The sequence below is a fragment of the Crocuta crocuta genome, unplaced genomic scaffold (genome assembly GCF_008692635.1).
Source record: "Crocuta crocuta isolate KB4526 unplaced genomic scaffold, BGI_CrCroc_1.0 scaffold145, whole genome shotgun sequence".
Taxonomy (NCBI): domain Eukaryota; kingdom Metazoa; phylum Chordata; class Mammalia; order Carnivora; family Hyaenidae; genus Crocuta; species Crocuta crocuta.
In genome coordinates this window covers 5,472,855-5,500,166 of record NW_027530857.1, presented here as the reverse complement: position 1 = coordinate 5,500,166, position 27,312 = coordinate 5,472,855, and the positions used below count along the sequence as shown (strand labels likewise).

The 27,312-nt window shown below is 39.7% G+C and overlaps 1 protein-coding gene across 1 annotated transcript in view; it reads right to left on the bottom strand.

The window, feature by feature from the left end:
- LOC144235960 (uncharacterized) overlaps nt 1-27,312 on the bottom strand; it is a 74,102-nt gene that overhangs the window by 4,920 nt on the left and 41,870 nt on the right. Inside the window, exons 3-8 of the mRNA XM_077769577.1 lie at nt 11,229-11,317; nt 10,091-10,193; nt 6,676-6,737; nt 5,504-5,570; nt 3,186-3,377; nt 1,416-1,494 (exon numbers count right to left, since the gene is read on the bottom strand). Coding sequence (XP_077625703.1) covers nt 1,481-1,494; nt 3,186-3,377; nt 5,504-5,570; nt 6,676-6,737; nt 10,091-10,142 — 387 coding nt within the window. The 5' untranslated portion in view covers nt 10,143-10,193; nt 11,229-11,317 and the 3' untranslated portion in view covers nt 1,416-1,480. The remainder of the gene's footprint in view (nt 1-1,415; nt 1,495-3,185; nt 3,378-5,503; nt 5,571-6,675; nt 6,738-10,090; nt 10,194-11,228; nt 11,318-27,312) is intronic.

The window sequence follows — 27,312 nt, the reverse complement described above, 5'->3', positions numbered from 1 at the left end:
AAATAGTTGCCTAAAACAAAAAGAATACCATATTCCACTGTATATTAGTTCTCTGAGCAACAATAAGACACAGGAACTAAAAGAAGCCATAGAATACTTCTATAGCAGAATGAGCATTTGACTCCATTAGAAATCAAATGTTTGTTTCAGTAAAATTCATTGAATAATAATAAAAGAAAACCATGAAAATAAAAAAATCAAGAACAAAATGCTTAGCCTTGATTCTATTATATATTTTAATTACATATTTATTATAAAAGTAAAGCATGCTTATTTCTAGACATTTTGGAAAAAGGCAAAGAATATAAAGAATAAAATACAAATCACCTATTGGTCTAAGGATAATCAGTATTAACATTTTGTTATATTTTCTAATCATTTCTTTGCTCATTAAACATGATAGTTATGTATGTACATTTAAGACCTCTTATATTTAACATAGTCCATGCTCCCTTTTTAAAAATGTAACATTATATAATACTTAAAATTTTTTTAAGCACTATTATTAGTCATAAAATGATATTGCATAGACATACTATGACTACATGCTTCATTATTTCCTTAGTGAAAGGCATATACTACCAAATTTGGGTACTACTACTAATGATGTGCAACACCTATTTCCTGTTATTGGATTCTTACTGTTTTTGCACTCTGATGAGAAGGACAGACATATAGCAAGCAACTAATCAGAGCCAGAGCTAAATACAACTCTTTATGGAGGCTGGAGTAGTCCAGCACTCATTCAAGCACTCATTCATTCAAGTATTTTTTAAAGAACTACTTTTTTTTTTTGCAATGGTTCTATGAGGGATATGTCAGTAGACAAAATTTATAAACAATGCTGGCTTCATGGAGCTTGGGTCCCAGTGTTCTCATTTATTAAGATAGAGAAAAGAAGAATAGAAATAGTGTTTTGTGAGGGTTTGGGTGGTAGGGGGTGGGTGGGAAGAAAGCTGGTAAAGATGCATAAAACTCTGCTTCTGAGATGTTGGATTTGGGATGCCAGTGAGGTATGCAAGCAAAGATTCACTGAAGGAGATGAGAATGATCCTGGGCTAAAGACCCTGACTTGGGCTACCCCCAGGGGGGTAGTAGATGTAATCACCCAGGGGAAAAGGCGGACTAAGAGTTACTGACAGTGTAGGACTTGACCCCTATGGGACACCAACATTTTAAAAGGTATTTGCTAAGGGAATGGAAAGAGAAAAGAAGGAAACTCCTAAAATTGTGTAGCCATGGAGCCAAGGGAAATGTATTGCCAGAAAAAGGAAATAATAGACAATGCTAACCCTTCTGAGAAATCCACCAAAATAAAGACAGACAAGTGCACACTGCACTTAGAAACATGAAGTTCTTAACCAACACAGATTAGAAATATAACTCAGAGGCTACAAACATCTTTAATCTCTTACCTCTACTGTCATTCATTTTAGCTACTCCCTTCTGTGTCCACACCTCACAATGATGTAGTGATCTGTTACTGTGCCAGTCCTGAAATCATAAAGTCAGACATTACATTCTGTGACCATAAACATCATTTCTCACATATCATGCACCAAATGCTTCTGATGTACAAAGCTACTTCACATTAGGCCTCTCCGTAAATATACTTTTTAAAAATATATATCCATTAGCCCTTCCCATTCCTCAGTCCAACACTCTCCCAAGAACCCTGCACAACTTTGACTTAGGAAAACATGAATACTTTGGAGACATTGATCTTGTGACAATGTGCCTCCACTTGGGAACAATGGAAATGTTAGACTCAACATAAAAACACGATGTATTCAAGATTTTTTTAAACAAGTGAGAGATGAGATCTAGCAAATCTCCTTAATTATAAAAGGCACCAAGAGGTGCATCCTGGTTCTACAGTTGAAGGTCTAACTGAATTTCCATTAAAAATGCTCAACCCTCTTGAGACATCCAGTTTAAAAAGCCCACCCACTTGCCTGAAATTGTTACTTATTCAATAATCCATTTAGAAATCTTCTAGAGAGAGATAAGGTCTGAATCTATGCAAACAAGAATAGTTGGGCTAAATGGCTATTGCCTTAGTTTTTCTCCCATGTCTTGAGATGAGATAAGGATTCAAGTGTGAGTGGTTTATTTGGGTATGACACTAGGAAAGAACAATTGGGGAAAATAGTGGGGAGGGGCAGTGAGACAGAGAGAGAAAGTCAGACAATAAACGGCTTGTTATTATACCAAGTAACCTATTGAGTATCTCGAGTTTAGTCCTACTGGGGAACTCAGGGATTCAGTGTAGAACATGAGCCACCTCTCCCTTGCCCCAGGAAGAAGCTGGAGTATTTATATTTGCTAATAACCCTCAGTTAGCAATACCCCATTGGTGGTGAGGGCTGGGTGGGTGGGGGAGGAAGAAGAGGAGAGACAGAAAAGGCTTCAAGAAGAACAGCAGACATCATGAATTACAATGCAAAGCCTTTGCTCCAACCTATCCAAAGATGCTATGATAGTTCTAATATTTTACCTCCTAGGTATAGGATTCTGTAAAATTGTACAGGCTCCTACTTTAGGAAAGGGTTTTGTTTAAAAATTATTTGGATTTGAAAAGTTCTAGATGAATGATATTCAAATTGTTCCCACCTATGTTAATCAGTAGACCCCTTTTCTGCAAAATTTCATTCAAATAAACCAATATGGGGACTGTCAGTTTTGTGTAATGATATAATCCAGTAGAAAGAGATGCATACACATGCAGATGGTTAAATAAGACCTAACGTGAGAGTTTGATCTTGTTCTCCTCATTTTTTCTCTTTACCTGCTCCTTTAGCAACAGAGGGTAGCTTTATGCTGGCATAGAAACCCCTACATTCTAATAGCTTAACAGATCAAAGGGTTATTTTTCAACCACACCATGTCGCTTACGGGCATGAATTTCTGCTCCATATAGCTATTCGTGAACCCACACTGATAAGGGGTCCATAATCTTATAGCTGTACCCTGTGTAAGAGGCAGCCGTTTTAATCGCAGTAACAAGAGAAGGGGAGTATAAAGAACGACACGTGAGTTTCCTTTGTTTCAACTCAGAGGAGACAAATCATTCTTGCCCACATTGGCCAGAACTACTCACAATGCAATGCCTAACTCACAGCACTGAGGACTATAAAAGGGCAAAGAGAGTATGTGATGATCATTATTATTTTTGCCACACTTACCAAAATAGCATCCACAGGGGTTTTCTAAATGAGCACTCCAGAATTCTAGTGCTTTCAGCATCCACAAGGAACTCTCGAGGGTAGAACAGTTATTCTGTCCCTGCACCATGTTAATCAAAAAAGTCCTTTCTTCAGTACTTTCTCCATACTGATGTTCCTCATAAGAATTTGTTTGAAGAAAGGATTCTGTATCTTTAAAAACAAAGTTGGAATACAGCAAATATGGCCCTGCTTTTTCATTTTTAAGATAAGGAAAATTGAAACCCACTGGTAAAGACAGAGTTTCTAAGGTCATGCAGCTGGTTAGAAGACCTTGACCAGAAGCTTGCTAGGACACCGTCCACTTTGACATTATGCCCCAAGAGAGTCCTCATTGTTGGGAAAACCTTTTCTCTAAGATGTCTGTCAGGAGTATCTGGAAAAACTTAAGCAAGAGGTGATTTGAGAAAAGAAAAATGAAAGAAGAAAAGAAATCAGGAGAGAGAGGCAGATGTAGGGGGAACAGTTTTGGCAAAGTGAAAAAGGGATAAAGTGAGAGAGCCAGAGAGACACAGAGGTGCACGAGGTGTGAAGAGGCTGGGAGCCCAAATGAGAGAGCCACTCAGTCTAGACTCCAGATGTGAGCCCGTGGCTTCGGTGAGTTCAGTACCGGACTCTGCAAATCCTTCTGCCAGATGTCATGGCCGAGCTACAAATCCTTGGATGCATGACAGAATTGGCTGTTGTTCTGGTTAATGTTTTGCTTCTTTGTGTGTGACTGGTCATTCTGCAGGCTGCTCTCAGGTTGTAACACCAGATAATGACTTCAGTCCTAAAGTTAGCACTTCGGCTGCCTTCAAAGAAGTGAAGCACAGCACTGGAGCCCTGTGAATGCCCAGAGGCAGATCGGTGAAAGTGGACCAGCGGTTATGTTCACCTTCCCACATGGAGGCCCATCTAACCCTAAGAAAGTCAAAAACTATGGAGAGACACAGAGTAAATAAAATAGCAAGAAGCCGCTGCTTGTTGGCAGCAAGACCTTGGGTAAATTGCCTTATCTTTCTGGAACTGCGTTTCCTCAGAAGGATTTAATTAAATGGTCTCTAGTTTCCATCTGAACATTGACAATCCATCATCTTATAAAATGGCACCATGAAGAAGGATAAACAAGAAAGCCATGTTCCTTCCAAGCTGATATGATAGAACATCAAAAAGCAAAACACTCTGCTTTGTTAAATAAACAAGGTAAAAACTTGTATTTGGTCTCTCCACGTAAGCAACTTGTAGAATCTGGTGATGCATTTAACACATGAGAGCAAAGACAGAACAACTCTATGGGCAAAGAATAGTTCCACAGAAAGGAAACTATTAAAGGGCCAGTCCCCTGCAGCGATTGAGAAGTCAACAGAATTTGTGTTTCTAATTCTTTCAACATTGTTCCGTTCTTTAAACCAAAATGTAGTCTTTGCTATATCCCTACAGGCCTAGGAATTTGATGGCAAGGGAGACAGCTCAGTCTTGACCCTCATAAGGCTACTACGATGTAGTGCCAGAGGGACAATTACAGGGGAACAGATATGGAGGCTGGGGTGAGAGAGGCAAGCAGACCAGGCTTGGAAGATCTGGGATCAGTGGAAGAAGTGCATTTTTAAGCTGAGTCCTGTCAGAAAGGTGAGGAATAGCCAAAGACATGGAGAAGAACAAGTTGAGGCAACCCCTTGAGACATGTTCAGGAAACTGAAAGTAATGCATTATGACTCTCCCACTAATGCCTGTGTGCACATGGGCATGCTGCTGATCCTTTCTGAGCCTCAACTCTCTCCTCTGAAAAATGGAACAGTAACAGGTGTGTACACATACATACACACACTCACTCACACGCTTTCTACAGAGCTCACCCCGTAAGAGGTGTCCAGAAGATGATAGCAAATCACAATATCACAGTACGGAATTTGGAAAGGACAACAAAGGAGTCAAGATTTTGCCTAAGTTCCTAGGTTTGGGGGACTGGTTAAATGGTGTTGCCACTCACTCACTCACTCAAGGACTATAGGAAGAGAAGACAGATGGGAGGGAAGGGTAATGAGATAGTAGATTCAAGGAGAAAGATCTGGGCTGAGATGCATGCTCAACTTAACACATGTCTGAGAGAAAAATATTGCCCCCATTCCGCTTTTCATGGTCTCTGGAAAAACTCCTTTTCTTTGACCCATGTTGCTATCTCCCCTAGCTGTCAAAGACCTGTATTTTAATAGTGAAAAATTGAAGATGTTAAGAAAACAAATTCTTTCACCACCCTAGGAAGCAGAGCACCAGGACAGTGTGAAATCTGGGATTACCTGAGGCCGAGCTCTTGGGCTGAGGTGAACAGGCTACACAGACAGGGAAAGGCTCCTGCAGTGTTCTCTGAAAAGAAAATGGCGGTGGGTTAATAGGAGGCAGCAGACATATTTGCTGAAGTGAATACCTAAGATTTTCCTGACATTTCTTCCTACCTAATAAATCAAATTAGCTACAAAACATTATCAGTGTAGCAAATCTGCCCGCCCCTTTTCTGTTTTTCATTTCAAATTAATATCAGATGAAACAATTAATGCCTTTCAGAGCATTTTCCAGATCAAAAACACACACTAATCATATGACAAAACTGGCATTTGAAGAGGGGGAAGAAAACAACTTTATTTAACGTACAACTTATTGAAAAATTCAAAGGCTGCCAACTGGGCAGGAAATTAAGGTGAGGTCTCTGAGAAGTCTCTCTGCTCATCAATAGGAGAGAACAGCAGGAGGCTTGGCTGCAGTTCCCTAGATGTTTCCAACGTGAAGTCCTTGTTTAGTGAGGCTACAAACTGTTCCAGATATTATCTCCTTCCCTCCCACCGAGCATAAAATTCTATCAAGCCTCTACTCTAGAATTAAATTCTCATCTTAGTAGGGCTTCTTTTCTGCTCTTTCCTATGACCTCATACTTTCTGGAACAGCAATTTCTGGTTTACAATCCACTTTCATTTAGCCCCTGAGCCCTGTGTTCAGTGCTGGGTAAGCAGAAGCCAGAGAGAGCTCAGACTTAAGAGTGCAGGTTTTTTTGGTTTTTGTTTTGTTTTGTTGCTTTTCCCTCAAATGGGGGTAGGGATGAAGGGTGTGAGACCCTTGGAAGAGTATTTAATAAGTGTTTATTCATTCTAACTCTGATAGGTAACCAGAACTCTAAGCCAATGCACACTGTTCACAACCGAGCCCTTACATTGAGGAGACAGCTGCTATTCTTGCTTTCACGAACACAACATTTTGTGTGGACCATATATCCCAGCTCTATGTTTAATACCTGTCTGAAATTGGGCAAGTCTTTACCAATACGTTGAAATTCAATCTCCTCCCCTAAAAAAAAAAAAAAAAATGGAGAGCCAGATTTTTTTCTCTCTGTGCTCCACTATCATTCATGCCTCTATTTCAGAATTCTCTCCTTTAATTGCAGTGATTAATTGCATGTCACTTAGATCATGGACTGTACCTTAGTCATGTCTGTATTCCCAGGTTTTAGAACACTGCATGTTGTAGATGTTCTGTGAGGTTCTATAAAAGAATGAAAAATGTTCTGGCATCACAATATTGTCAAGTACATTAAGAGCAAACATCACAGTTGTCTGAGCTGAAATGCGCACCTGCCTTGTCCTTCAATCCCTCAGAAATATGGGATGTAACAAAATGATGCTCAAAATAAGAGGAAGGGAATTCTCATGCTGTTAAAATAAATAAGGAGGTCAAAGCCAGAATTTCTAGCTTGGCTAATACTAAGTAGGCCTAAGGAACACTAGATGAGAATATATACCACACTGACAGCTAAAAGAGTTATAATGCCCATATTGGAGAAAGTAGATGCGGTCTTTTAGAAAANCAATTTACCACCCACACCCACCCCTTTGCTGTAAAAACTATGGAAGAATGAGTATCAGCAAGAGAGGAATCCAAACCAAAGGAGGAAGCAAAAGTTCAAGAATCAAAAGTGATCAAGAAACACAGTGAGCAAAGAGACTGATAGTAAAAGTAAGGAAGCATTCCTTCAAACACTCATAATAATTTAGATATATGACTTCGGTGGAGTTTGTGAGCAAGGTGGAAATAAAGCACAAAATAGTAACAACTAAATGGAAAATGCAAAGTTTAAAGAACTTAATGTCCTTAGTTTTGTGGAACTATCGTGGAGAAATTGTTTAACTTTAGATATTATTGAATTAATGCCATAAGAAAATAGAAATAAAATTAATAAATTCTAACCCAGTATAAAAAGAGAAGAAAAGGAAGGGAGGAAAGAAATGAAAAAAGTTTCTATCAATTCAGTTAAATCAGGTAAGAACAGCTACAGGGAACAAAAATTGCAGGGGCGCTTGGGTGGCTCAGTCAGTGGAGCATCTAGCTCTTGATTTCGGCTCAGGTCGTGCATGATCTCATGGTTCGTGAGTTTGAGCCCCACATCAGGCTCTCTGCTGTCAGCACTGAGCCTGCTTTGGATCTTCTGTTCCCCTCTCTCTCTGACCCTCCCCCACTTGTGTTCTCTCTCTCAAAAATAAACATTTTTTAACAGATTCTAAATATATTAATAATCTCAACAAAAGTAAATAGATTTAAATTGCTTCTGGGGTGCCTGGCTGGCTCAGTCGGTTAAGCCTCTGACTTCGAGCCCCGCGTCTGGCTCTGTGCTGACTACCTGCTTAGAGCCCGGAGCCTGTTTTGGATTCAGTGTCTCCCTCTCTCTCTGACCCTCCCCTGCTCATGCTGTTTCTTTCTCTCTCTTAGAAATAAACATTTTTTAAAAAGTTTAAAAAAATTGCTTCTTATTTTCTGTCAGTAACCAAAATACAGAATTGAATCCAGCTACTCGCTGTTCATTAGATACTAAAATGTAAGCACACAAAAGCTTTGAACGTTAAAGGCTGAATATATCTGAGAAAATATCGTTAAAAATAAACTTGCTTAGCCATGTTAATAGCAGATAAAAGAGGATTCCAGGTAAAACTTATTTAGGACAAAGAGAATTATTATAATAATAGAGGAAACATTTGCAAGACTTAATAGCAATGCTAAATTCTTTTGGCAGGTATTACCTGATTTTTGTTACATAGTTAATAACTAGATAGACAGAAGTGCAGTAAGAAACTGACAAATGAAAAGTTGAAAATGTTGACCAAACTCACAAAAACCAGATCGCCAAGCACATAAAACTTTGAAATTCTTAGGAAAACATTAGAAAAATTCAGAACACGTAAGATTTGAACAAAAATATCACAAGCCACATCTAATGGAAATATATTGAACTCTGTAATCAACAATTAGAGACTGCAAATCTTACCCTACATATTGAACATTAAAAAAATTTTTTTTAATGTTTGTTTATTTTTGAGAGAGAGAGAGAGACAGAGTGCAAGTGGGGGAGGAGCAGAAAGAGAGGGAGACACAGAATCCAAAGCAGTCTTCAGGATCTAAGCTGTCAGCACAGAGCCCAAAGCGATGCTCAAACTCATGAGCCACAAGATCATGATGTGAACCCAAGTCGGACGCTTCACCGACTGAGCCACCCAGGCACCCCAAACATTTTTTTAAATGACCATCTGCTAGGTCACAAAAGAAACAGCCACAATAAAAATCTACACGAGACCATGCTGATTTTTTTTTAAATGTTTTTATTTATTTCTAGGAGAGAGAGAGACAGTGTGAGCAGGGGAGGGTCAGAGAGAGAGGGAGTCACAGACTGAAACAGGCTCCAGGCTCTGAGCTGGCAGTCAGCACAGAGCCCGACGTGGGGCTCGAACCCACGAACCGCGAGATCATGACCTAAGCGAAAGTTGGATGCTTAACCGACTAAGCCACCCAGGCGCCCCATGCTTTCTGATTTTAAAGCAGGAAAATTTATATTCAGTTATAAAAGATAACCACAAATTTACTAATTTGAAAATTTAGAAATTCATTTGTAAATAATTCTTGGGACAAAGGAGCGATTATAGAACCTGCAAAGTACAGTAAAACCTTGGTTTGCAAGCATAATTCCTTCTGGAAACATGCCTGTAATCCAAAGCACTTGTATATCAAAGTGAATTTCAAGAATCATTGGCTCACTTGTGATCATGTGACATTCAGCATCATGTACTACTTGTACTGCAAGGCATCAATCATTTATCAAGTTACAATTTATTAGAAGTGTTTGCTCATCCTGTGGAACCCTCACAGAACAGGTTACTCGCAATCTAAGGTTTTACTGTACTTAGTACTGAAACAATGAAATATCACATAGCAAAGCTTTGCAATGTTGGTAAAATACTTTTGGCATGTAAATTTATGGCTGACCTATATAGACTTCTGTAAATGAGTTCCAGTGCCCTCTGGCTTCCTAAGGGATCCACAGCAAGGGATCAGACTGAAATTGATGTTAGGGGATTCGTTCTGTGTTTAGCCCAAGAGGTAGGCTGGCTGGTCTTGCCCCACAACAGTTTACGGCTCCTCTCAAAGGACTGGACTCTGCTTCACTCTCTGGGCTTCTGGGCTCCAGTAAGCACTCCCTCCCCTCAGCTCTCGGCCTACAGGTTAACTAGCAGCTGCTGTCAGCCTTGGGTTACTCTGCTGTCTCTTGCGGTTCCCTCTACCCACATCTTTGTAAACAGTCCTGTTGTAAATAAACCCTCCTCAAATTATACTGTTTGGAAAGTGCCATCTGTTTCCTGTTGGGACCATGGCTGAATTAGTGATACAGATTTAATTTAAAAGACCTGAGCACTCTTGGAGGAAGGGGGGTGGGGAGGAAGCGCAGAAATGGCATGGCTTTTTTGGTAGAACTATCATCTGTGCATTGGTGCTGGCTGGGTCTGGGAGACACTGCCTTCTTTCCCAGGGCACAGTATGGATTCTTCAGGAACTCCTGCCCCTGGGTATCTCACCTGCAGCTTCCTTGGCCAGCCACCTCTCCTGCTGGCCACCTTTGGCCACCATTGACTTGCCACTCAGATGCTGTGCTTCTGGCAGGTGGGTAGCTCCCCTTTTCTTCAGGTGAATAGTGAGAACAGAGAGAGGAAATGTAATTGGATGGGTGAAAAGCTAGCATTTCAACTGAATGTGTAAGATCATATTTCTATATTTAAAAAAAAAGATCTTTATCNAGACGGCGGGGGTGGGGGGGGGTCCGGTGATGTCACATTATTTTCTGTGTGTTTGACAATATTTCCTACTTAGGAAAACAATAATGTTTAAAAAGACCAAGGTAACAAGGTATGTTAGAGTCTTTCACACAGGACCTGGCACAGAGGGATTTAGCACATTTCTGTCACATGTTATCGCCACCCCATCCTGCCTCCCAGGCTACCACATGTGATTTCAGATTGCGGTATCTTCTGCCCACTGCATCCCAAAGGTCCCACACCAGTTTGCCAAATGAGATCTTTCCTAGTTCTCTGGTATGGGGTCAAGGTTGGGAAGTTAGGAGAGGAATATGAGAGTTATATGATTTCTTAAAGAGTTTGAGCCCCAGATTTGGGCACTCTCCAATCACATAAGCCTGCCCTTTGCTTGGCTGTTTTCTCCTCTCTGATTTCCTTTCCCTTAATTGGATCATCTTCACCCCAGCAGCCATTGCTTCTCTTTGGGGGGAAAACTTCAACCCCTCTTTATTTCCTTATCTCTGCAAAACCACACTCCACTTCTCAGTAATTTAGGAAATCTGTGAGCAGCGGGAGGTAGAACGTTTGCCTTGTGGTCCCAGTAACAGGGTAACAGGACATAGAAGGTTCACTGGGAATGTTTGAAGACTGAATAAAAAGCCTCTATCAGGATTGAAACAAGGGCTTGCAAGCACTTTATATAATTAGCTCTAAGATTCTTCTGCATTAAAGAGATTGTCATGAACTTGAATCACACCCTTTAAACTTGTCCTGTTCCATCAGCAGACTCCAAGATTTTCCCGTACCTATCAGCCAGGATTTGTTAATTTGTATGTATTTGTATAAGATTATATGGCATATAGAAAAATAAATTGTTCAAGCACCATCTTTCAACTTAGAGATAAAGAAATTGAAGTCTTACTGTTAGTGGCAGGCCAGATTTGAAGTCGGGCTTTTCTCTGACTGCAGGTCTGGTGCTTTGTCCAAGTGTCAGGTATGATATATGGATACCTGTAAGAGCACAAAAGGATTTTCTCAGTTAACAAGTACAGTATGATATTCTTTTAGTTTAAAATCTGAGAGAAACCACTGGCCCACGTTATACAAACATTTTTATTAACATATTTACTTATCAAAAACTGTAAGGGACCTATTACACACCAGACATTGGAGTCCATAAGGGTCATACAACTCTTTAAAGAAGCCAGGGTGCATTTGCCCAAGATATGTGGGTTTAAGTGACAGAAGGAGTTATTTTAGGTATGCCTATAAATTTAATACATTTCTTTTTAGGAGCACATCATAATGTTCTCCCACTCTTTTAGAGAATAATGTTGGCTCAACATCTTGGTGCTTTCATGCTATCTGGGACTTTTCCAGTTGGTTTTCGGATAATAAATTTTTGAAGAACTGTCATTGGCTCCTAAGTCCTTCCTCTGACGTGATTAAATGCTTTTCTGCATTCATGTTTGGGACCCACTGATCCACTCCTCTGTTACTAAGAGCATCACAAGAAAGATGGTGCCCAGTTGCAGTGTGCTGGCCATCACAGAGAAAGGCAATGTTTTCAATCAGCCACCATTTCTTCCGGCTGATGTGTTGAAGCAGGAAGGAAAAACAACAACAACATGCATCCCTAGCAGAGGCTACTGGACAACTCTGAGGCTAACAATGGACAAATTTATGTGTGAACACAAGAGCAGCAAGGATAATCAGAAGCTAATGAAGGAGGAGGGAACAAGCCTTTCTTTTGCCTGTGGTACAAAACTCATCTACCGCTTGTAAGGGTCAAAACTCTCCCCTATCAAGGATAACATTTTCACTTTTCAAGGCACTTGCCAGCATACTGCCATCTGGTCCTTCGGATATCACACAGCAATGACCAAGAAATTGAGGCTTGCCAAAGGCATGTAAGTCCCAATGACAGAGCTGAAGTCTAACCCAAAAGCTGACAGAATGAGACAGGTAGAAGGTTAGAAAGTCTAGAAAGGAAGTAAAAGGAGAGACCAAAGTTATCCTACTCTTGGTAGAATGATCTTTGTGTAGAGCCTTAATATCCTAGTTATGGTCTAGGCTATGTCATGAGGCAGATCTGAGGGGACAGATGCAATTGATTTTGGAAAAAAAGTTCCAAAAATTTAATGAAGACTATTAAGATACTAATGGTTACCTAACATAGTCATGAGAAGTGATACAAGTTGGTCCTGATCATGACTCAAAAAATATTCAAGTGCATTTCCTTCATTGATTAACCAATTGGAGCTGCTTTTTTTTTTCTTGTATTATAAATTTTTTCTTTTTCTTTCTTAAATAGTTTATTGTCAAGTTGGTTTCCATGTAACACCCAATGCTCATCCCAGCAAGTGCCCTCCTCCATGCCCATCACCCCCTTTCCACTCCCCCACTTTTGGAAGGGGAGCCACTTTTTGAAGTGGCTCTAATGAGATTCACTTTCCAGGCACCGGAACTTCTCACGAGACTGGCCAAGGCATAAAGATGTTAATTTTTTTTCTTCACTAAGCATTCAATCTCTGTATCTTAAAAAAACCAAAACCAAAACAAACAAAAAAAAAACCCCACTCCCTCTTGCACAGAACCCACATTGCTTTCATTTCTATTATATTCTACAGACTTTATTTGTCCAAAAAGTCTGACTTTGAACCCCCAAAGTCAAGCCATATTCTAGGACATGCTGACTATTCTCTATCACTATTTTCATATCTCCCATATTTCCCCTAGCCCTTATACTCTGATCCAGCAGTGGTGATTAATACCCTGTATTTTACACTGTAAATTGCCCAGCTAACCATTTCCTGCCTGGACTATGGACTTTAAACTAACCCTCTTCCTCAGGAACTTGTGGTGATGACTCTTAAAAAAAGAAGGGGATTAACACAGATGACTGTCTGAATTGCCTGTTAGTGTACTGTTTTGTGTGGGGGGAAAATAAGGCTTGGACTGGGTAGTAACTTGTCCTGTGTCACACATGAGAAGGCTGGTCCCACAGAAGCTATACCATCGCAGTTTGTTCATATGAACATAATTTAATCATAGAACAACTGTTTCATCTAGAGCTTTATGTTTGGGCAGAATTATAATGGCAGGAAGGTACAATTCTCCTGCATCTTCAAGTTAGAATAGACACATAATGACATTTATAGGAAGACACTGTTCCCAGAAGCCTCACCAACAACTCCTCCCCTTCATTTTGGCGCTGAATTCAACCTCCTTTCCCACAGCGTTCCTGGGTTCAGTGGCCTCCTACCCAACTTGCCTTATATTCAGATTCGTATGATCTGGGCACTGAGGTTCTACTTTATAGTAATTTTCTCCCTACATTGATAGTAAAATTCTATTCAGGGGATTATTAAAAAAAAAAAAAAAACTAAGGATTTTGAAGTAAATTAATGTAACCTGTACATTGTGGGGGTTCTCTGCCCCTCTCCCCTGCTTGCCCACACTCTCTCTCTAAAATCAAAAAAAAAAAAATCCTTAAAGAATACTGCTTATTCCCCTAGTGCAAGTAGAATAGCCAGCACCTCATCTACTATTGCTGAGGATTTCTTAGGGAACAATCTTTCTCCCAATTACCTAGCTTTCTATCCTGCTTCCGTTCTCAGTCTCCACACTTGACTTCCTGAATATTCTCTTCCTTTTAGCTTTCTATCTTATCATGGGAAAAAACCATGGTGTCTTCAATTCCCAGAGTAGCACTGCCTAAAGATAAGCACACAGCAGATATTACTGAAGGCCCGGGCTACATAATGCTGTTACATTTCAGAGCAATCAAGGAAGCTACTCATCCTTTATAACCTGTGGCCAGTCTCACATACTTGCCTCTAGAATGTTCTCTATCATCCTCATCTTCCTGGTTTCAGTTTCCCACCATGATGCTGGGCTCTGCATTATGAGTCCCTCCTCTCTCCTCTCTCCTTTTATGTTGGTGGCTTTCCCATAACCACAATGTCACTGCTTGTATTATCATAAAGAGCCATTGTCCCTACAGGACCCAGAAACACTTTTCAGATTATCATGATATTGTTTGTCAGATGATGTAAATAATGAAAACATCAATAGTTAAATAAGTAGATACCACATTAGTGTAAAATTAATTTGATTACCAAAAAGAGTTAAGAAATTATACATTATGATCAGATATACTATCTGATAAAGAGAATTCCCAAACATAACATATTTGCATTAATTTTTTTAATTTTAGAGTATGACTAAAGTACTACTTCCACTAAAATGTCTATTTCCACTAAGAGAATCTGTTTATTCTTACAAAGCTTGGGAGTATTTCAGCATCATGTAGTACTTCTGATTTACGTATGTTGCACTTTGCCTTAGAAGAGCACAAAAGCCTGTCAACTAATAAATATCTTTAGATGCCAAAGCTCTGATAACAGAAAATACAAAATGCAGCTCATAAATGGGTGGGTTAAAATATGTATGCAAATATCCCCCAATGACAATCAGCATACGAATGAGTAATTACATTTCTAGATAGCTGGATAGACAGACAAAATTACACAGGGGCACGAATGTTGCCTTCACATTGATAGCTAGGTCCACGGAACAGCTGCCCTGAGCTTTAGTAGAGAGACTGACCTTAGCATCACCAGGGACCATGGACACTGCCTGGGGAAGAGTGGTTGATGCTGTATAATGAATTCTCAAGCCGAGAAGTATGTGACAAAGACTTTCCCCTCACTGTACAACAAGGCCACACATGGGCTTTAGCAGACTCTATTTGAAGTCTCTTTTGAAAAATAAAGCCCTGATACCACATTTGAAATGTAACAGGGCCAAGCTTTGCATGGATTTTTCCCCTTCCAAATGAAGACCCTGCCCGGTTGTTTTTATTTCCTCTTCTACATTTATTTTTATTATATTGTATTGCTTCAAATCATTTCAAAATGTTTTTAATGCACTATATCTTAGAAAAAATAGTTCTGAATTCATAAGCAATCCCTATGGCATGTCCTTGGCATCGGCTGTAAAATTCCAAAGTACCTAATTTATTTGATTGATTGATTTTTCAATGTTTTAAAGGGTACCAAGCCCAACAGCGTATAATTTTTCTCTTACTAAATGGAATATGAATGAATAAAAGATAATTGCATTTTTTTGTATTCAGCCTGTTGTCTTGTGAAGTTTTTTTTTTTTTTTTTTCTCCTTTCCTACAGTTCTGGAGTGAATGAGAAAGATTCTTTCTCTTTTTATAGCAGTAACAGCTCACCCAGCCATTCCTCAACAAGGTTCCTTTGCAGGCCCAGCCCAGAACTCTCCTGTGGGTTACCTCAACCAAGATGCTGCAAATGACCCATGGTGCCAGTGAACAAAGATTAGGGAGAGACTAGGGCTTACATGGAGCTTTACTGTTTTATGGGAAGAAGAGCCTTCCTCTATTGTTTCCTAGTTGAAAGATGCATCTCCATTCTCTTAGCATTTGCAGACTTAAGCACACTTCAAAGAGATTAGGTTTTATTTTCCCAAGGAAGCAGGTGGATACAGCCTACGACTTCGATAAGGGCCTATATAGCATGACCTTGAAGAGGCAACTCTTTTCTTATCTCCTCTTGTCTCACTCCCATCTGGCTTCAACTGGGTTAACATTATGGAGCTGGCCAAAAGCATCACAATCCTTATCTTGCTGACCACAGCACTTGCTGGATGTAACCCCAGCAAAAGAGCATCAGGTGATTGTGAAGGGGACAGAAGGCTGAAGGACAGCAGAGAGTATTGCTACAAACCTGTTCCACTAACATGTCCACAGTCAGCTGCTTACCACATACAATGCAGTCCCTTCCACAGCTCTGGAAATCCATTACCTTAGAAGAAAATTGGACAACGTTAAGTTGCATTTAAGAGCACTTTCTAGAGAGGATAGTAACCTCTTCTTTCATCTTTGAAACCTGGGAAAAACTTCAATCAATGATTTGAAATTTTTATTGGGTTAGTTTGTCTTGGAGGGGAATGGTAATGGCATGAGTGAAGTAATTCTCTCTCAAAATCCATTTCAGGTTTCTTATCTGATTATAAGCACCCTCTTAAATTTAGTTTGTCACATAGGCAAAATCAAACCAAAATGTTAAATTTTCATTCCAAGAATAATAAATTGGGTTTGTTTTCATTTCTCTAAACTTAATAGAAAAGCACACTAGGGTGAGGTTAAGGGAAATGGTCCTGTTATTTGTTTTTGCCATAGGCCTTTTTACAGTTCCAGAAGGAAAATTAATCAATGATGAAGTACAGACTGAGCAGCGACCCTGCACAACACTAGGCAAGTAGTCTCCAATGTAATCTTTGGGGCTCTCAAGTTTTCTACAAGATTAATCTTCAAGGCCCAGCACCTTCCATGGGATTCTTATGCAAATCAACCAGTGACCTCCAGAACTGTGACAAGACTGGATTTATGTGGCCTTCTCAAAGGACACTGCATCACAACTGTGGGGGAGATACTGCTGCAAGAGGGTTTAGCAGTACAAGTTTGGGCCCAACACTGGAAGCCAGATGCACTTTGTCAGTGATCATGTCAAAAGAGCAAAAGCAGAGAATAGCTGAGAAATCATCTGGCTAATATGTTTATGTAGTGAGCTGGGCATCTCCTAGATTAAAGACCTCCTCATAGTGTGCTCATTGTCCCCAGACATTTCATTTATAGGTATCAGCACAATAAAGGACATGTCTTGGAGTGCCATTCTAAATTTCACCAGAAATCATTTTTTAATGGTTCACTCCACCACACACATACTTTATGTACTAGACTGAATGAATAGGTTTTTTTAGGGTGATTTCTAGTGTTGGGGTCAAAGGCCTGTTGAAGAAAGGCTCTATAATTAGAGTTCATGGTTTGCATCTGAAATAACTGTGCAACTCATTCTGTTTTTTCTTTGTATTTCAAAGAGTCAGGTGCTGTAGACTAGAGAGCAGGCTCCAGTACGATAGTGTCCTGAAAGTAGTAATGTAGGGATCCCTTACCTTGACCCATTATGAAAAGATGATCCAGTGTCATCGAGCAAAAACCAAGGAAGCAAATGCAGGAAGCTGGCACAGAGGCAGTATGCAAAAGAGTGTGGAACCAGGAATTACTACCTTCACATGCAAACACTGCACTAATGCTTCAACCCAACCTTGGCATTCTCACCAATAACCCGGAGTCTGAGAGATTCAGCCTGAGAAGATATACTTAGTTATGACTTCCCTCTTCTTCCTAGGAAGTAGCAGCAACAGCTGCTGGGAGGAGAGGAATGAAGTGGGAGTGTCCAAAGCGACTGCAGGAAGGATGTCAAGGCTCCAGGGTCTTTATCTGTCTGAGAGAAATACCCACACCTGAGAATATGCCTCCTATGGTAACGGGGCACACTTCCCATTAGATGGGGTGAATTGTGGCAACCAACAAATTACCTCAGAGGATTTATTCACATTATGTAATTCTATATACATATTTTGTTCTATAAAAAATCTTCCCAAGGACACAAATTTAATATATCCAGCATGAGTAGGAAAAGAGATTACAGACCTACACAAATTAAGGACAAAAATAATATCATTAAACAAATAAATTAGAAACAGCAAGAACCACAGCATACATAATTGATAACTACAAAGAGAAAGGTGTGAAGTAAGAACAGTGAAGGCTCATGAAAAATGTAGAAATTAGGCAGCAGAGAAAAGCTAATAGAAATGGAAGACAGAGAATGATCCTATGTATAGTAATTGGACATCCATGAATTTAAAAACTTAGCAAATTGAGAAGACGTATTCAAAGTGATTAAGAGAAAGTACCTTTCAGAAAAAAAAATAAGTTTGCAAATTAAGAAAGCATACTATAAATCAAGACACATCTTGCTGCATTGGACTTGGAGGAAAAATAAAGAATTCTTCTGAAATCCTGACAGAAAAAGTGAGTAACATTGAATAAGGAAGACCAGACTTCTCTTAAGCAATATTCAGTGATGGGAGTCAGATATTTTTCATCAAAGTTCTGGATGGAAGAAATTGTAACAATGAGGCTCCAGAATGACATAGTTCAAATATAAAGTCAAAAGGCAGAATTGAAAAATGTGAAAAGAATTCATGGATTACCACTACACACTACATGACCCAGTCCTGATGCATTCGTTGTAACTTAAAAGCAACAAATCAGGGGCTTACCAGTTAAGTGTCTGACTGACTTCAGCTCAGGTCATGATCTCACAGTTCATGAATTTGAGCTCCTGCAGTGAGCTCTCTGCTGTCAGCACAGAGCCTGGAGCCTGCTTCAAATCCTCTGTCTCCCCTCTCTCTCTGCCCCTTCACATCCCCCCTTCTCAAAATTAAACATTAAAAAAGTTTAAAAACAACAAAACAAAACCCATCCATATGATGACAGAAGTTGAACAAATTGTGAAATTACTGAAAATAAAGAAAGAAGCCAGACAGGATTTAGAGGGTGTGTGTATAGAATTAACACTAAAAAGTTTGCAGTTTATTGTTATAAAGTAGAATGTAAACAAAAGAAACATTGAGAATATGAAACAATAATTAACAAGATAAGGGGGAGAAAGAGGGGACAGATGGAGAAAGTGGAATGAGTGTTACTGCTCTCATCTTCCTAGCAGAGAGTCAGTCTGCACTGTGTCCAGTAAAAATATGACTGAAAACAATACTGATGCTTGTTTTCTCAGTTTTTCACTGAATTTCTTAATCTTAAAATGATCTTTTAGACTTTGATAAATCTGTTGATAATAAAGCAGAATTTCAGCTTTCCTTTTGTCCTCCCTCAGTTTTCTTCTATAATTAAATTCAAGGAAAATTCAATGTAAATACTTACTATATAATAAACAGCATAATAGCATGTTGACATTTTTCTCTTTGCCTCACCAGGTAGGATTTACATACATTGAAATTCATCTTTTTTTTTTTTTTTTTTTTTGGGAAACATTCCCTGGGTTTTGACGAGTATCATGTAACCACTACCATAATCATGAAATACCTAAGTATTTCTATCATGACAAAAATTTCTCGTAGGTCTCTCTGTGGTCACTCCTTGCTCAAATCCCCTCCTTCTCCTTCAGCAAATGCCTCTGGCCAACCACTGATGAGCTTCCAGTCCCTATAATTTTTTCTTTTCCTGGATGTCATATAAAAGTAGTCCTACAGGGGCATCTGGGTGGACCAGTTGGTTAAGCATCTGACTCTTGGTTTCAGCTTAGGTCATGATCTCTCGGTTCATGAGTTCAAGCCCTGCATTGGCTTCTGCACTGACAGCATGGAGCCTGCTTGGGATTCTCTCTCTCTCCATCTCTGCTCATCCCCTGCTTATTCTCACTCACCTTCTCTCTTTTTTTTTTTTTCCCTCTCTTTCTGAATAAATAAGTAAACTTAAAAAAAAAAACAAGGTCTTTCAGAAAAACTGACCTAAAAAGAAGCATTAATTAAAATCATCTTTCTATTTATTCCTTATAGGAATTGTCTACATCAAAGCCATATGGAAAAATGGCAAACTCCAATTATTCCATGAATCTCATGCTTTATTATAAAACACAATCTGCAAGTAAACTATAATGCCAAGTAGAATAATCTTTTAATATCATGAGCTATCTAGGAGCACCCGGATGGCTCAGTTGGTTAAGCGCCCAACTTCAGCTCAGGACATGATATTACAGTTTGTGAGTTTCAGCCCCTCACTGTGCTCTGTGCTGACAGCTCAGAGCCTGGAGCCAGCTTCGAATACTGTCTCTCTCTCTCTCTCTCTGTCTCTCCCCCACTCACTCTCTGTCTCCCTCTGTCTCTCAAAAATAAAAATAAACATAAAAATTAAAAAATAATATTAGTTATCTAGAAGGATTTTCTAAAGAAATCATTAATCTATCCATCAAATGTTTATTAGGGATATTAGATATGGAAAGCATTACATAGTCACTGATAGAAATATAAAAATGAGTAAGTCAGTCTTTGCTTTTAAGGGATATATAATATCTGTTATAGAATGAATGGGCACGGGAGTCTGGGTGGCTCAGTCCGTTGAGTGTCTGACTTCGGCTCAGGTCATGATCTTGCGGTTCGTGGGTTCGAGCCCCACATTGTGCTCTGTGCTGACAGCTCAGAGCCAGGAGCCTACCTTCAGATTCTGTGTGTCCCTCTCTTTCTGACCCTCCCCTGCTCACGCAGACTCTCTCTCTCTCTCTCTCTCAAAAATAAATAAAACATTAAAAAAAATGAATGGGTGGTTGTAGTAAAATGGTGGCGGTTTTGGGTTTAGTAGAATCCTAGTTGAGCATAAGGTAAAATAAAAATAATCCACTTTGAGTATACATGTGCAGTAATAGAACCAGTTCTGCTCAGTGTTATCATATTATTTAAATCAGAAGCAAGCCTCTATACCTCAGAATATATAGCTTGTTATGTCCCCATCATAGCCATTCTACCTGAGAAAATCCTGCCAACAGGGTCCATGAAAAGTGCAACAGAGGACAGGGTGCTAAGAAACCCAAATTATAATTCATTTATATAAAAGGCATTTGGTTGAAAAAATTACATTTAAGGTGCTTTCCACTCCAAGATTCCTGATGTCACTCCAGTTAGTACTGTTTCATTTACCCAATTAGTTAGTTATGCCTCCTGTCTGGGACATTATTTTTGCCTCAAGCCACGTAGGAGAGTTGTTTTTTTTAAGAAGTAGAAATTTTGGGGCACCTGGTGGCTCAGTTTGTTAAGTGTCCAACTTCGGCTCAGGTCATGACCTCACGGTTTGTGGGTTCGAGCCCCGCGTCGGGCTCTGTGCTGACAACTAGCTCAGAGCCTGGAGCCTGTTTCAGATTCTGTGTCTCCCTCTCTCTCTGACCCTCCCCTGCTCACACTGTCTCTCTCTCTCAGAAATAAATAAAACATTTTTAAAAATTAAAAAAACAAGAACTTTAAAAGTGCTATGCATACAAAAGGGTGTTCCCAGCTTCTGAAAACACTTAATATATATATATTTTTTACATTCTGAGACATTGAAATGAAGCTTTTAACAGACTTTCTTACTTGATCTTTATACATGTAAAGAAGTATGTAATACATACACTCTGAGATGTTATTATCCCTACTGCAGAGCTGGTGGAATTGAGACCCAGACATATGTATACATATATTTCTAATAAAAGATGTGCATATTTCTAACGAGACTTATCTCTACACTAGGCATCTCTGTCACAAGGACACAAATCTTTTACTAGGTTATGAAATTTGCTATCAACTCTCAGACATATATATTTTTGATCAAAATGGTTTATATCATGACAGATGGTCTATCCTGGTACATTTAATAATCTGAGGCTTGCATTATACAGTAGATTATTTAATTTTATGTTCACTCGAGATAACATTTCATCAAGGTGATCTCCCTACAGACCTGGAACAGATTGAGACTGAAGCAAAGTAGCACCTAACACCCCAGAAGTCCATAATCAGATAGCCAAGGCTCTAGAGATGCGGCTCGGGCAGGATTCCACTCAATGACACTCAAAGAAGTTATCACCATGGACCGCATATTTATTCCAAGGTACTGAGCTCACACAGCAGGGAGGCAGCTAAAGAATATCTATCTGCCTTTTGGTAAATTATATAAAGCCCTTCTACCAGAAGGTTTGGAAACGGCAACAGCAGCAGTGAGCAAGATGGTTGCATTTCTGAACATCATCTGAATTATCATTACAGTAAAATAAAATTTACTAAATGGACATTTAATGGTATTGGGGCAAGGCAAAGAAGCAAAGCTTTCATCAGTAGAATCCGGGACAGCTGCAGCCCCTCACAAGAAGATCCCCTGTGAATTGTTGGCGTTTGTAACTTGTGACCTTGTGCTATTTATAAAAGAGTATTCCTCTTAGAGCCAAAATGTAAGGCATAAAACACAACTGAAGTATCACAGAGTTTGGAGAGGGTGTAATGAACCTCTGAAGTTAGAAAATGATACCAATTCTGATGGATGAAATGAAAGTTTTCCCAAAACATTAACCTCAACCTTCTCTTCAGTGTAAATACTATGCATTAATTCTGGGAATCTGTCTTTGGATGCAATTTTTTTCTCCCCATCTTTACTGAGTGCTAGGAGTGTCTGAGGTGGATCATGATGACATATTCAAAGAAAAAAATGATAGCACCTATATAACTCGCATCTGCATTTTTTCCAAAGTTTTTTTTTTTTTTTTTAATCTCTACTTGTTTGAGAAAAAGGGGGGAGGGGAGTGGTAGAGAAAGAGGGAGAGAGACAGAATCCCAAGCAGGCTCCATGCTCATCATGGAGCCGGACGTGGGACTCAGTCCAACAACTGTGAGATCATGCCCACAGAGTGGGATGCTTAACCCACTGAGCCGCTGAGGCACCCCAGCACCCAGTATTTATTTGCCTGGCACTGTGGAAGCATCGTCTCATGACACCCCGATGAGCCTGGCATTGAGCTGACAGGGCAAGGATCTGAAACATGGAGATATAAAGGAATCTGTAAAGCTGGGATGTGTCCTCTAGTCATCTGACTCCAAGGTGCATGTTTTCAGCCACTGAACTGTCCTGATTTAAAACCAGGAAAAATCTGTCATCTTAAGCTTTACTATTAGTTTCCCTTTGAAAAACTACTAAAATGTCAAAAATCTAGCTTGGTAGTTGTTCTCCAAGTTAATTTCAAAAGCAGCAGGTCATACCAAGCACTTCTGAAAGCACAGTGGCAGGTACAAAAGAAATGTACAGTAGGGCTTCCAGGAGTTTGTGGGTTCGTTGGGGGAGACGTTACTGACTCTTATAAGACCTGCTGCTGGGAGCCGCACTGGCCTCGCTGGACGACAGTCACAGCGAGGAAACGGTAGCGTTTGCACAGCTCCTGCAATGAGAAATGAAAACTGGTATCTCCTTCTGCTACTACTGGCTCATGTTGGAAGTGAGGCTCCTGGTATTGACCAGGCCTCACAATATTCCAGGTCAGACGGATATTCCCCACACAGATTCCTCATAAGGAAAGGCATGTCCCTGCCTTTTCCAAAGAGATTTCAGATGAAAACATTGTGGATGATTGTTAAAAGGCTCTTCCTATGGGCCTTGCAGATCCAAGACTTACGTAATAAAGGGGGGCTTGAGTCTGGTCTGAGACAAAGAGCCTAATTTAGAGTTAAGGGCAGATATCCACCCCCACCCAATTGTTTCTGCTTGGAGCACTGGCCGCCCCCCACCAAAAGGCATTTGTTATCAAGTATTTGGAGTGACTTATTCTGGCCTTGAATATGCTGATTGCTCCTTGTGAAGGAATCTATTGAGGAACTTCTTTTGTGATTATGGGAGCAGAGGTGTTTCCTGAAAGACCTGTTTGACCCCTGCTCACAGAGAAGTAACTTCACCCCGTTATGCTAAAAACATTGTCTGATATGCTAAAGATACCTTCTTCCCCATAGGATAAGCATCTAAATCACCTATCTCACTATTGATAAAGGTTATGCAGAAGTCTTCTACAAATCTATGTTCTGGGAAATTCTTACATATCAAAGAAGTTTGTTATCAGAAACCATTGTCTAAGGCAGATGCCACTTCTGTGCCTTCCCCCAAACACTTAATTATAAAATAAAGTTGAGCCCCAGTCAGAGCAGAGATGCCTGCCTGGTGACCAGAAAGACTCTCAGGCCTCTCTCATCCCTCCCTCGCCGACACCGTCATCCTTCAGGGACCCCTGGACCCTGGCTGGAGCCAGTCTCTGACAACCTGAATAATGGAAAGAATAACAATTACCCAGCACTTTTTCAGTGGACCACACCCTCCCCTATGCTCTACATGTGCCAGAGTTTAGGTGCACTCTGAGGTAGGTGAGATTAAGGTCTTTCTCTTCCTGACCCTAATCTTATAGCAACGGAGGAAAGTTTCTAAACATGGAACTCCCCTAGAGTCTCAGATCTTCCCTATTACCTTAAAATACCATTTGACTCAACTTTCTGAGGTATTGATTCTAGCTTTCCTTAAAAAAAAAAAAAAATACTATCAGTAGGAGGCTGCTTTGAGCCTGACTGAGGGGAAGGCAAATAGTTCAGAAAAGAGCCTTTTCTCTCAGCTCCTCAAAGCAACAGAGCAGAGGGTGAGATTACCAATGGCTCAGGGAAAATTGTTTAGGAGGACATTTGCCACCTCCTGACCGGGACATGCCCTGAGAGCTTCAATATACATTCCTTTATGTCTGAAAGTTGACATAAAGTTGGGGTTCTCCGCCCCCCTCTGACTAATTCTATTGCTTGTCCTAATTCCTTGTTTGGAAATAGATACTGCTGCATTGTTTTTATTGTAATAGCTTTGATATGGTGATTAATTGTTCAAAAATCAAAAAAAGTTTAGGGACACCTGGGTGGCTCTGTCAGTTAAGCATCTGACTTCAGCTCAGGACATGATGTTACTGCTCGTGAGTTCGAGTCCTGAGACGGGCTCTGTGCTGCAGCTCAGAGCCTGGAGGCTGCCTCCAATTCTGTGCCTCTTTCTCTGTCCCTCTCCTGCTCACGCTCTCTCTCAAAAATAAATAAAATAAATGTTAAAAAATTTTAATATTTTATAACTATAGAAATATACACAGTGGAATGTCTTGCTTCTACCTCTGATCCCCATTTGCCAGTTCTCAATTCACATCACCAACTCCAGGAAAACACTGTTTACTATGTATCCTTCTGGAGTTTCTTAACATACATGCTGGCAAATATGAATATATATTATATCTCTCTGTTTTTAGACAAAGTTAGCCTACTACACTGTTTTGTACCTCCATTTTTTTATTAATAATTTACTTGGAGATCTTTTCTATATTATCATATAGAGTCTATTTTTTAGTGTCACTGACTAGTGACCCATTGCTTGGATGATCATAATCTATCTAATTCCTAGTAAACTCTTTATGGACATTTGGGTTCTTTCCAATATTTTGCTATTACAGATACTGATACACTAGAAACCTTGAATATATTTCATTGAACAAGTCTGCAGGTGTAGCAACAGGATTAATTCTGAAATTGAAAATGGATCAAAAGTTCTGTAAATTTACCATTTTGATAGGTATTATCAAATTGCCCTCTATAATAATTGTTCCATTTCAGGGTTTCCTAAGCTTTTTCATATCATAACACTCATAGTAAATAAAACCACTAGCAACAGGATGAACTGGAAGGGATTTGAAGTCCTACAAAAGTGACTTGTGGCTAACGGAACAAGCCTAGGAGTTCTAACTAGCCAGAGACTGCAGCTGCCAGAGACCAGGGGGGCTCAGCACCTTCCAGCACAGCGGCTGGGAATGCTGCGACCACACATCTCCATCAGCAACGTGCAAGAGGGTCTGTTTCCCCCAGGCTTCTACTTCAAGTTTTGGAATTTGAGTTAACCCTATAGATTAAAAAAGTGGTACATCCAGGACACCTTGTGGGTCAGTTGGTTAAGCATCCAACTTAGGCTCCGGTTCTAATTGCCCAGTTCGTCAGTTCAAGCCCTGCATCAGGCTCTCTGCTGTCTGCTCCAAGCCCACTCTGCCCCGTCCTTGCTTGGGCTTGTTCCTCTCTCTCTCTCTCTCAGAAATAAATGAACATTTTTTTTAAAAAGGTGGTATATCCATGCAGGTGTACTTTATTATGAGTGAAGGTGATCATTTGTCATATGCTTAAGAGTTGCCTTTCAAAAATTTTTATTTATTTATTTATTTAAAGGCACGTAGAGAGAGAGCAGGGGACGGACAGAGAGAAGAGGTGAGAGAGAATCCCAGGTAGGCTCTGCACTGTTAGGGCATGAGATCATGACTTGAATCAAACTGAGACTTAGACATTTAACTGACTGAGCCACAAAGGTGCCCCGTTTTAAGAGTTTTATAAGCTTTTTGCCTGTAAGCTATTTTATTTAAGCCACTTCTCACTTTTTTGTATTCAACTGTTTGTCTTTTATTATTGACTTGAAGAAGCTATTTATATATTAAGAAAAAAAAATCTCAGGGTGTCTGGGTGGCTCAATTGGTTAAACCTCCAACTCTTAATTTCAGCTCAACTCATGATCTCACAGTTCGTGAGTTGGAGCCCAGCCATGGTGTGCATGTGCGGACCACAGAGCTTGCTTAGGATTCTCTGTCTCCCTCTCTCTTCCCACTTCCCCACTCATGCTTCTGTCTGTCTGTCTGTCTCTCTCTCTCTCTCTCTCTCTCACACACACACACAATAAATTAGTGAAAAAAATCTCTTTACCTATGACATGGATTGCTGCATTTCTTTTCCCTGATTTATGTCTCTTGCCTTTATTCATGGTATTCATTCTGTTTTGCTTGATTTGCTTGCAGAACTTTCTTTTCTATTTTTTTATATTGTCTTTTACAATTTGGATTTTGAGTTGTTGGTTAAAAAGGAATTTCTCACTTCAGGTTTACAAATGAATTCTGCCACTTTTCCCCAATACGACTATTAGAACTTCATTTCTTTAAAGTGAAAATAAACTCTATTTGAAATTGATCCTGATATTGGGTATGAAATATGGGTTCAAAAATTTTCCCAAGATGGTTAACGCCATGCCACTTATTGAAGGGCCCATCTTTGCCTTCACATTTGAGAGTGTTTTAATTTTTCTTCATATGGGTTTGTGTATTTTTATGTTTATTTCTAGAAGTATTGTTGTGTTTATTTTTGCTGTTTTAAATACCTTTCCCATTATGTGTTCTAACTGCCTGCTTTTGGTATAGAACACATTTATTACTCTATTAATTTCCATTTCTTAATGTTTATATTCTCTTAGTTCCCTGAATTCTGTCACTCTTTACAGTGGTTTTAGTTGATTTTCAAATGTACAATAATATTATCTTCACATTGTCATGCTTTATAATGTTTATGATTCTTATTTTCCTTTTTCTTGTCTGGCTTTATTGACTAGTAATGCCAGCACTGTGGGAAAATAGAGGTGGTGGCATTCTTGTCTTGATCTTGATTTTAGTAGGAATACTCTTAGTATATCTCCACTGAACATAATGCTGACTTCTGGACTGAGATGAATA